Source organism: Ambystoma mexicanum, chromosome 12 (genome assembly GCF_040938575.1).
Source record: "Ambystoma mexicanum isolate Mex_15411 chromosome 12, UKY_AmexF1_1, whole genome shotgun sequence".
Taxonomy (NCBI): Eukaryota; Metazoa; Chordata; class Amphibia; order Caudata; family Ambystomatidae; genus Ambystoma; species Ambystoma mexicanum.
The window spans coordinates 660,823,192-660,835,756 of record NC_090936.1 but is presented as its reverse complement, the minus strand read 5'-3'; the positions used below and the strand labels follow the sequence as shown (position 1 = coordinate 660,835,756).

The 12,565-nt window shown below is 45.6% G+C and overlaps 1 protein-coding gene across 1 annotated transcript in view; it reads right to left on the bottom strand.

Annotated features, from left to right (window-relative positions):
• Nucleotides 1-12,565, bottom strand: part of DUS4L (dihydrouridine synthase 4 like) — a 290,584-nt gene that overhangs the window by 105,438 nt on the left and 172,581 nt on the right. Inside the window, exon 4 of the mRNA XM_069629144.1 lies at nt 11,391-11,508. Within this exon, the coding sequence (XP_069485245.1) occupies nt 11,391-11,508 (118 nt within the window). The remainder of the gene's footprint in view (nt 1-11,390; nt 11,509-12,565) is intronic.

Sequence of the window (12,565 nt, the reverse complement as noted above, 5' to 3'; positions counted from 1 at the left end):
GTTCAACCACCGCACGCTCTCTGCACAGAATAAAGCTCGCGCCCTTCATGAACGAACTTACACCTTATGCATGTCGGCTTAGGGACCTCCCTAGTCGCAGGCAAGACAGACAAATAAACATACCCATATTGAACACAGGAAATGATGAAAAAAGGGGAAAGGAAGAAGAGGGAGGTAGGAGCAGAGGTAGTAAGGAAGAATTTGAAGTAGTAAAAGAAATGGGGGAAGAGGAGGGGTGTGAAGACTCAATATTATGGAGCGTAAAGGGTGACACAAGACAGAATTTAATGACACTGCTGGAGAGAGGAGGGGTTAGACCACAGTATGTACCTTGGAAACACACGGATAAGGAAAATATAAAATGTAGGCTCCCATCACTAAGTGGAGGTGCGGGTAAGTGGATATATGAAATGGAAAAACACACCGCAGGACAGAAACTAGCAGTAGGAGATGTGAAGGGCCTGTTAATATCAATATTAGGGGATAGAGCGGATGACATTTGGAAAAGAGCGGGATTCCATGGGGTAACAATAACAAACACATCGCATGATGGGGCACCATTTGCAAACTGCAGACATGCGCTATGGCAGGCACTGAGAGTGCAGTACCCAGACACATCAGACATAGGAGCCATTACTTCCCGTAAGATGGGTGAAAATGAGGATCCTGTTGATTATATCCAGGATATTCAAGAGAAGTGGCGCATGGAAACTAGAGAACAATGGGACAAAACACCAGCCATATTTTATCATATACTAGTACAAGGGCTCCCAGAAGGAGTTCAGAAACAACTAAAGAAAGTAGTGGGGATGGAAGCAAAACCATGGCCTGAAATACAACTGACTATAGTACATCACTGCAGGACATGGCAAGGAAAAATGAAACAAAAGGAGGAGGACAGGAAAACAGAAGAGGCCAAATTAGTACAGAAAAAACTTACTAAATACACAATGGAAGGGGCACTAATAACTACGCCCACACCAATGGCCCAAAGCCCAACGCAAGTAGTGGCTGCACAAGATCCCGCTCAAATAGCGCCTCCACAAGGTGTAATACAGCAAGTGCCGCCTCTGCAATTACACGCACCAAACATGGGAGGAGGGTACCCAATGCAAGGAACTGGGTATTATAGTTATAACAGAGGGAGAGGAGGGTTTATGAGGGGGAGAGGATATGGATATAATACCCAACAACAGGCTGGGGGACTCAGAAATTATTACCCCACAGGGCAACCCGTATACCAGGACAACACAGGGAGCTTCCCATGGCAAAACAGGGAACCACCCGTGTGTTGGAGCTGCGGACTATTAGGACACATGTCACGTACATGTAGGGTCAGGCCAGGAACACCAGCATGGAATGAACAAGCACAACCTAGGACCTCACAAGAACAGCAGGGCATACAACAACAGCAGATGTCACAACAAGGGAGTGACCAACAACAACAAACACAACAGCCACAAACCTATTCACTGCCACAACAACAAATAACACAGCAACTGACGACGCCACAACAACAAGTGGCGTTAATACAACCACCACCCCAAACTCAACGAACACAATTGGGTGGGGTGACGGTGTTGGGACACAACCCTTATACAGGGAACGGCCAATCATTGTACCCCCAATAGGACAGCCCACAGACGGCCTTGGTGTGTCCCATCCTGTCAGTAACACCTAATAGTGCGGAGGAGCCACGCATAGAGGTAACGATAGGTGACAAAAAATTATCATTCCTTGTTGACACCGGGGCAACCCGGTCTTGCATAAGGGAAGGTAAATTTAAGATGTCAGGCGAAGCCATGAACACCCAAGGATTCTCTGGGGCTAAAGGGTTGGTTCCATTTACTGATAACGTTCCCTTATCTATTGGAGATTATGATCTGTCAGTCCCACTTTTGTATTATAGTGCCTCACCAGTAAATATACTGGGGAGAGACATAATGAACAGGTTGAATATGACGATCTCCTTTACAGAGGATGGCATAATTTGCTCTACTCCAGGGATTAACATGCTCGCAGCACGACAGATTTTGCAAGCATACTGTGGACAGATAGCGATTAGGGCAGAGCCAGTAGATGGCGAGCTATTCCAGTATGGCACAGACATGGCATTTGCATGGATGCCAGGGATAGGAGGGAAAATATGGAGGAGGCCAGCAGCCTATCTGTTCCGACCAGAAACACCAGTTAATGAACTGGAAGGGAAGGTGTTTGTAATGGACATTGAGAGCATTATTGCAACAGCTGATTATGTTGCTGTGCACGCCCAAGATAAAGAAGGGAGAGCATGGAGGGCAGTGATAGCACTAGCAGAAGGATGTAGGCTGACCCAGGTGTCAGATGAAGAGCTGTTTTCAGAAGAAAAGGAGGAAGGTGAAATGGTGTTCATGATGAGTGTAGAAATATGGCTAAGAGTGGCTCACAAACAAGTAGCACAGAAAATTGCAATGGCACTTGAGGCACCCGCAGGCACCCCAGTCCCATTTTTTAAGGAAGATATGTCAAAGGTGCCCAAATCATTATGGACTATTAGCCCTTATGACGTGGGATGCATAAAAAGCATAGGGGGTGTAAGGATAAAATTGAAAAAAGGTGCCATACTACCAAGAGTGAAACAGTACCCATTGTCAAAAGAGGCAGATGAGGGCATATATGAAACCATAACGGCCCTTATAAACAATGGCATATTGGTCCCCTCAGAATCACCATGTAACACAGCTGTGTACCCGGTGCGCAAGGCTAAAGGGGGGTCTTGGCGCTTCATACAGGACCTCAGACCCTTGAACAACATAGTAGAAGCAGAGTATCCAGTAACAGCAAACCCGGGCACAATATTGTGTGGCATTCCAGCAGAAGCATCACGATTTACAGTGATTGACCTTAAAAATGCTTTTTTCTCAATACCATTACACCCAGACTCACAAGATTTGACAAGCTTCACTTACCGAAATACAAAGTGGAAACATACCAGATTATCACAGGGGTATTGTGAGTCACCCTCAATTTTCAATAGAGTAATACAGATGGATTTGGGTAACGTTGAGGTGGAAAGCACAGTGTTACAGTATGTGGATGACATAATAATTTGCAGTACAAACGAAAGTAAATGTAGAGAGGACTCCTTAAAAATGTTGACAATATTGGCTGAAAAGGGGTATAAGGTAGACATGGAAAAGATACAATACTGTCAGGAACAGGTACTTTACATTGGCCAACTGATATCCCAACATGGAAGAAGGATTGCACCACAAAGAGCACAGGCCATCTCAAGCACTCCCGTGCCACAGACTGTGAGAGAACTGCAGCAATTTCTGGGGCTGTGCAACTACTGTAGAGCATGGGTATTTGATTACAGCTCATACATAGGACCCCTGCTTGAGGGTTTGAAGGAAGCAAATAAAGGGGAGAAAAAGTTGGGGTGGACTATGGAAATGAGGGAGGCATTTGACGAATTAAAAGACGCGATATCAACTGCTCCAGTACTGGCATCCCCAGACTATGAGCGGCGCTTTTTTATATTTTCACATTGCGACTCAGCAGTGATGAAAGCAGTGTTGGCCCAAAAAACTAGCATGGGCTATAAACCAGTAGCATTTTACAGCGGTCACTTAGACCCTATAATGTTAGGCCACTTCTCTTGTGAACAAGGTCTTGCTGCAGCTGCTTTTGCAGTAGAAAAAGCATCAGCAATAACTATGGGGTGTCCAACTACACTATTTGTGGAACATGCACTATTTGCGATATTGAATAAACCTAAGTCCACACTAACGACACAGAGGGCATCAGGTTATGAGATTATTTTGTCTAAAGCTGAACTAGCAATTGTTAGATGTAGCACGGTTAACCCTGCAAGGTTCCTAGCAGAAGTAATTGAAGAGGGAGATTACGCCCACGACTGCACCCAAGTAACTGAAATGTACTCATGTACTAGGAAAGTTGAAGAAAACGCACTAGAGGGAGGTGAGCTTTTGTTTATTGATGGGTCATCAACTATTGATCAAGGAGATGGGATACGAAGGACTGGGGCAGCAGTAGTAAAAATGATGGAGGCGCCGGTGTGTGTGGCTATGAAGTGTGTACAATTACCACAGCATTACTCTGCTCAAGCCGCGGAACTCGTTGCACTAATATTGGCATTAAAGGAAAGTTTTAATAAAAGAGTAACTATATATTCCGACAGTGCATATGTTACATCCACTGTCCACTCAGGGCTATCAAAATGGAGAAGAAGAGGGTTTAGGAGAGCTGATGGCACTCCAGTACAACATGCCCTCTTGTTGGCTGAACTAATTGAAGTAATAAACGACCCCCAAGAACTAGCCCTAGTCAAATGCACCGCACACACCAATGGAGAAGACTACGTCTCAAAAGGAAATGCAGCAGCAGACGCACATGCGAAATATGCTGCATATTTTGGTGAGATATGGAACCCCACAGACTCACAGAGAGGGAGAGGGAGGGGAATAGCTAGGGAGATGTTAATAAGAGAAGGGTACACCCATCTCCCAGCCACACAGATTATGGAGCTACAAGCGGCTGCACCAATGGCCGAAAAAGAAGTATGGGTGAAAAGAGGATGCACAATGTCACCAACCGACGCACTATGGCGCCAGGGTGGCACTGGGAAAGTTGTAATACCGTTGGCACTGTTAAATACCGCCCTGAGCCAATTACATCACCCTGCCCATACAGGCAAGGAAATAATTGCAGCACGAATTAGAGAAGATTGGTTTTGTCCCGAGTTAACCTCACATGTGTCAAATTTTATCAGCAATTGCCTCACATGTCAACAGTTTACGGCCGGTCATACTCTAAAAGTGATAAGAGGTACCATACCCCGGCCAGAAGGACCTTTTCGGCACCTTCACATTGACTATGTTGATATGATCAACATATGTCAAGGTAATAGGTATATGATTGTAGTAGTATGCCCATTTTCTAGGTGGATTGAAGCAGGGCCCTGTTCACACCCTGATGCGTTTAGAGCAGCCAAATTCATAGTAAGGGAGGTCTTCCCCAGGTGGGGAGTGTGCGAGGTGTTAAGATCAGACAACGGCCCCCATTTCGCAAATGAAATGTTCCAGCATATCACATCCCTGCTGAACATTAAACACAAATTTGCATGTGCATACCACCCACAGGCTAATGGTGTATGTGAACGCCTGAATGGCTTATTGAAGGAGGCAATTGCTAAAATACAACAAACAACAAAGAAAAGTTGGTTGTATTGCCTTCCGTTAGCATTGTTTGAACTTAGAAATAGGCCAGGGTCCGACCACCACCTCACCCCTCACGAAGTGGTTACTGGACGTCAAATGCGCCTTCCCCTAACACCAACGTAAAGGGCATTCACCGACCACGAAAGTTCAGCGAATGTGTTAGGTGATGAAATGTATCAATATGTGTCTTCTTTGATTACTAGTGTCGTGTTTGTGTCTCAACAGCTCGAGCGCACACGGGGCGGGTCTACCAGCAATCAAGAAAAAGACGAAAGTACAGAATTGGGAAAGGAGAACTCGTGCAAACTTGCCAAAGGTGACCACGTACTACTTCGCAATTTCAATAGAAAGTGGAACGAGAAGAGGTTCACTGGCCCCCATCTGGTGGAGGACGTATCAACAAGAGCAGTAAAACTAAAGGATAAGCGTGCCTGGAACCACCTACATGACGTAAAGATCTACAAACTGCAGACCCGCCCCAGCGCCAACGACAGGTCCATTGGAAGGACGGTAACAACACCCCCGACAGCGGAAGAAAGTTTCATCACAGACAACGACCCAATTGTTCCCTTAGAGACGATAACTGACGAAGAAAGGGGTGATCCCCATACTGCCCACCCTATGGTCACACGCTCAAAGAGTAAAAATACTTCCGCCATTTGAGCGAAAACCCCCCCCCCCATTGACTGCGAAGTACAATTGTAATTAAAACTGAAGGACATTGCTTGCACCAATACACATGTAAACACGTGAATGTTCTCTTTTTTCTCTCGCACATACAGGAACTGCGTAATATTGTATTGTTAAGAAAAGCTAATTAACAAGTTCAGTGTGCAGGCGTAGATGGTGCTGCCAGACGATAACTACCCAGAAGAATTGTCACACCAATTTGTATACGAAATAAAAAGGCCAACATACTTAAAAAGGAGAAGGGTACGTGTCTACTACACAGCCTTCATCCTGGCCATAGAAAATGACATGCCCCACCTCCGCCCATACTTGCCGGTCCTAAGAGACCGATCACTTAGAGTAGCGTGGGAGCAGCTCTTCACCTGGGCACTGAATGACTACTTGATAGGGAGAGCTTAAGGAAACAAAACTAACATTTAATAACGAGCACTTTTGAGAATTTTTAGGCGGGCAACTTTAACGTCACAAGAATACGCTGCCAGGACTGCAGCAAGGTAAGAGCAAAATGCCGGTGAGATTAGCATATGTAATAAAAATAATAGGGATTTTTATGATCACCGGGTTCTTGGCTGCCTCTGTCTGGCAGTACAGCTATGCTATCAGTTTTATTGCTGCACCCAAACCTAATATACCCCCGTTCCCTGCTGCAACAGGTGTTACGTCAGGTGGTAATAGTAACATTGCACCCAAGCAAAATAGAGTTAAACGCAGCACATACTCAGACAATAAAGGTATTGATAATTATATACAAGATTCAGCACACGTCACAAACAACATATGGTACCAGCACATGACCCGCATTGGTAAGCAGACAACTGAGGACAGCTGTTACGTTTGCTCATTAATACCATACGCCATGAGCGCTTCACGAACATTTGTTGCCACTGAAATAGATGAAAAGACAGCACAGTGCATAATATATTTGGCCCTGTTCCAAACGAAAGGAAGATTTCAAGGAACAGTAGTGCACATGACATGGAAAACACGAGACTCATACCCATATGAAAACAACTTCCTCAAGACCTATCTGAGTTACCACAAGACCAGTTTACATGCTGAAGCATTCAAATACATAACAAGTGGCCCTGCAAAAGGAGAAACAAAGAAGGTAACACTGCAGTATCTACCATGTGATTGGTACGCCACTGAAGTTCCGGGTAAACAAGGATGCTGGGAGAGGCCGCTACTGACGATAACAGGAAAGGTGTATCTGGACAACAGCTGGGAGATAGGAGTAATTGGCAGCAACATGGTAACAAAAGAAACTATCTCAACCATCGAGACACACAATCATCGATGTTGGACGACGTGGATCAAGTACGTACCAATGCTCACGTGGGTAGAAGAAGATGAAGACCCAATAACAATACTACCATTGACTGCGCCCAAAGTATGCTACCAGCATAAAGGAGAGGTGGACGTAGGATATAACACTAATTGTGCAAGCGTGATGGAGTTACCTGAGGGGGGAGCGGGAACAGCAGTAATAATGGACCATTATTGGGCCTGTGGAGAAAAGGCATATCATACACTGCCTCCCCTGTGGAATGGTGTGTGCACAATGGTACACGTCAATGTACCATCACTAGTGGTACCTAAGAAGCATGTCAATGTGGCGAAATTTCCTAAAATGGATGAAGGGGATAAGAGAAGAAAGAGATCTGCACCACTTCAGAAGGAGCAAGAGAACAAGACCAACAGCAAGGATACTGTCCTAAATAGGAGAAAACGACAAGGAGAGCCACTGACAGGAAATTACCTGTGGGGAAGGTCGGAAACGGAACTAACGTCAATACCGCCAGAAACAGATTATTCAGCAGAGCAGCAATGTTTTTCTCCTCAATAATACATCCGGGACTGCAGGCATACGCAAACGCAAAATGGCTCCAAATAACCAGATGGGAACTAATGATGACCATCAATTCAACAGTAAATGGGTTCAACGCAATTAAAGAGGAGCTGCGAGCTGTAAGGATGGTAGCACTCCAGAACAGATATGTATTGGACCTTCTCACAGCAATGGAAGGAGGAGTTTGTGCAAAGATAGGACAATCTTGCTGCACGTTCATACCTGCCAACGATGCTGACAATGGTACACTGACAGAAGCAGTATCACAATTGGCCCAGATGCGCTCCAAAATGATGGATGAAAGTAACGGTGTAGACAAGGATAAGAGCTGGTTTTCACTATTATGGTCATGGATGCCATCTTGGCTGTCAGATGGACTGAAAATAATAGTGGGGTGTACTATTCTGGCTGGAGCTACTCTGATCATAATTAGATTTTGGAAGGCCCGGAAGGCACGCACGACTGACGAGTTGCTGGAAATGGTGGGAATGCACCCCTTGATGCCAGCAGATGATGGCCAGCATACAGGGGTGATAATACAAGAGAGGGAGAAATTGCGCACCCAAATCATCACCAACCATCTAGACCCACCATCAGTGAAGATTGAGAACCCAAGGAACCCCAGGAGCTACATAGGAAGATGGGTATACTGTACTCCTGGAGGAACATGTGAATATATGTATTGGTCATTTGAAGATCATGTAAACCATTATGGACATCTCGGAGGGATAACTAAGATATGGAGGGTAAGAGGAGATAACGAGAAGGATATGTTTGTGGTCGACAAGTCGACCAGAGGGGGGACTGAAGTGGGAGAATGGAAGACCAGGCTCCCGTCCTTCACCTCTCGCGCTTGGCCTAGAGGATCACGGCCCAGACACCCGCCGCGAGAAGAGTTTGTCCATTTACCAGACGACCAGGTACCCTGGTACAGGAACATACGGATGTGTCCATCTGCCTGCCCAACAGCCCGCACTGGCCATGCCGACACCTGCGGTTCGGATCAGCTAGACTAAAATCCACACGTCGTTAGAGATGCCATGACGACCTAGACAACGGGAAGCACTTCTGTACAAATATACACACTGAACATTTCCACACCAATCTACACGAAGAACATACTCAGTGCTCTGACGTAGGCGACAGGCATATTCACGGACGTGCATCTTTATTATTTTTACATAGGCTTTCAGAATGCAGAAACGCAAGACGCATCATGAGCTCATTTATAACGCTTGCTCACGCTTCTCTTGAAACCCATTACCACCATAGAGGTATAATGGAAACACGATACTGGTCATGGAAATATATGCTATTATAACCTAAAAGCACCTATGCACCAAACGGACTAATTATGCACCAGGCCCAAGTAGGCCTCAACCAAGAGCTCCTGTGGACATTAACAAAGCACGAGTCAGGTTGCTGATCCTGCAGAAAGAACCCAGTGGAGCAACCAGCCAAGGTCGTAATGTTGCAAACTCACATTCCAAGAACAAATCATCAAAGGCACGATGTTGCAACCTCGCACTCCGCGCACCAACGTTAACGTCACGCCGGCAAATTAAACCAGACGCGCAGTAGAAAAAGCAATATTAATTGTGCAGAATTCTGCCTCTTTCACGGTCCCTCCCCACGTGACCAAGCCGAACCTGACGAGATGCCAAAGCCCAGGAGAAAAAAGGCGTCTGGGTCCCTCGCTACGAGACACAGGCCAATACACTTGAAAGGCTCAATGGACATCTGCTACAGTGGGAGCGGTCAGCCTTCCACCTATGAATAAATCCTCACATTGTCTGCACGTACCCATATTGAAACATTGTTGCAATCACAGGTACACCGAGAGCTGGGAACAACGGTGGTCCCAGGCTGGGAAGCTCACGGGTGCACCAATCAGAACATGGGGCTCTTATCTCAGACGTCAGTAACATTAGCCAATCCTCAGGAGTCTTCATGTAACAATTCTTATGTATCTAATTGTAGGGACAACCCAGATATACCACCTGACTACACCTTGTCCACTAATATCATTCTCTATATGTGTACTATACTAACCCTACCACTCGAGCAACCAATTAAGAGTGGCGATAGGTTTTTTGTTAACTTTTTGAAGTGACGCAAGTAGCGCGTCATAATGCAGTAAAAAGGGCCTGCGAGCCCCACGATTGTGTGTGTGTCAGGACGAACGCGTACGCTCCTTGACCCATCCCTGCCGTTTTGTATAAATAAACAGCAGAGTCACCTTGCTCCTTGTGTGTGTCTCATACTCTATCTCATCTGGGATATACGGGAGGAGTTGGGGCCTCCCTGCCCGGAGGTCTGCGGACGGCCCGGCCGACCCCGGCAGAATTTCCCCCCGACAGTTCCATCCGAAAAAGTCTTCAGAACACCGCCCTATTTATCTTATCTGCAATATGGCTGAAGCGCTACAGCCCACAGATCTTTTAAGTCTGTGCCAGTTCAGTCTTTAAAACGCCCAGCACATGCAGTAAATATTTGTTTCCATGAGCACAAAATGGCTGCAGCAGTGTGCAGCCTTCTAAAGTAATACAAAGAGCTGGTCCAGCTAGTGAGGAACACAAGGAGTCGAGCAGGGTGACCAGCTTCGGGAAAAGGACTTACCTGACCTGAGTCTTCCAGAGTCGCATGGTCGGAGTTACATTACCAGTGAAGCCTTGGCCAGTACACCATCATGGGGACACGCCAATATGTTTCGGACTGGAACTCGCTTGGGAGTCCCGAATTAAGACTTTGGTTCTACTAATCACCATCACACTAAATAAGGTTTAAACTAGCCCCCTTTTCCCCACTGATTATTATGAATTGAAGTACTTTTGATTTTTAATGTCCTGCCAAGATCTTTTTTAATTCTGTACTCTTTTCTTCTTGTATGCAGATTTTAGTATTTTTTCTACGTTTGGAAAGGTGAAAGGTTTGTAATAAACGAAAACACCTAAATAAAAATAAATAATGTTAAAATACAAGTAGATGAGAACGTTAGCTGTACTCGGCTAACCTGCTTTACATGTCACAACAACCATGAGTGCTGCTGTCGCCCACTGATGTCAAGAATTCAAGTCTAGGTAATTGGGCTAGAGGCAATATTGTTTTTATCATTCTACTTCCACTCTTCACGTCCTTACGCCGAGAAATGGATGACATTAACAATGCTTGAAGAATTAATTTGAAGGCAACAATGTCACATCATATACGCTCCAACAAACGGAGGCGAAAAACCAAGCCTCAGAGGGAGACGTGCCTCACACTAGAATGTGTGTACATTTTCAAGTGTGAACATTGAATCTACAGGAGGAGCCAAACCTTCCCAACATTACCAGGAATTACCAACGTTGTGGGTGGAGTGACTGAGGTAGGTAGGAATGACTGTCAGACTTTCCCATACTTGCCCAAATTAGCAAAACAAGCAGATATATACCATCATACCACGCACTTCTTGCCACCTATATCTAGCCCCTCAACTGCTCCTCGACACTTTAATCCTCAAACAGGACTAACCAGCATTAGCTGTAGCCAAACAGCAACAAGGGAGGTAAGTTACATCAGCATCAGTTTTACTTACATTGATCAGCAATCCGAATGAACAATGTGCCTCTTCATCTTACTTCCCTTACCTCTGTGGACAGCCGCAGTTTAGGTCTACCCCATCTGCAAATGGACTCACAAGGCAGGAGGCATTGGCTAAAGTATGGGCTTCTTTGGCAGCAAATTGAACAATCAATGGTCGGTCCCCTAGCGAGATAAAGAAGCTGGTTAGGCTATACAGAGGAAACCTACATTTTAGAGCATAGTAGACAACGCCTTTTCAGCCACTGTATTTCACATCAGTCAATTGGCAATGTAATGTCTTTTTTAAGAATGAATGGCATGTCAAAATGTATGTCAAAGTGGTTAATATACCAAGGCTCTCAAACTAAATCCAATTACAAGAATTCTGGACCAAACTGATGTGCCAATGGCACCTCACCCGGTAGCCCTGAACAGAATATACCCCCAAGGAAAAAAAGACTGCTGGACGGGGTGTGGGGAGGAGGGGTCTTGGGGGCACACGTGGATGAAATGCCCACTCATACAAGGCTATTGGGACATGATTGTGGCCGCAGTAGAGGAAATGACAGGAACCAAGGGCCTTAAGTGCAGAGGATAAGCCACCCTGGGCATGGGAGGGGCGTTGGAAGAACTTCTCTCTAAAGCGCAAAGGAACATCTACGTGATCCTGATGCTAGCAGGGGCCCTGGTCATCGCCCAGAAGTGGAGGTCAAAGGCCCCTCCACAAGAACATGAATGGGTCAGTAAAATATGTCAGTTTGCGTCCATGGAGTTGGTAACATATTCCTTGCAAGAAAAGCAACCAGGCTTTGTGACAGCCTGGGACCTAGTTATGAAGTTCCTTTAAAAGGACTCAAGAGCGGTATGGTGCCTGAGGAGAGCGGTATGGTGCCTGAGGAGAATGAAACTGTTGGCACTGGTTTAGAAGAGCCGAAGCGCTCGAGGGAAGGGACAGAACACAGGCTGGGCCAAATTTCGATGATGAGGCTAGGATAAGCAACACTCCCAGCAGGGGTGACCCCAAGGAGAACTTTCTAATACTGACGATGGATCAGTAAAATGGAGAACAAGGATTGAGGGGAGGTTTGGGGGGGGAGGGGGAAGAGAGGGGAGTTGGGAACAGTTTTGTGTTTTGAAAATGTTAATAAAAACTTAAATGAACAAAAAAAAGTGCCAGGAATTATTCCACTGATGTGAGATATATTGTTTGCATTGTAACCAGAGAATATCATCTGGCCAT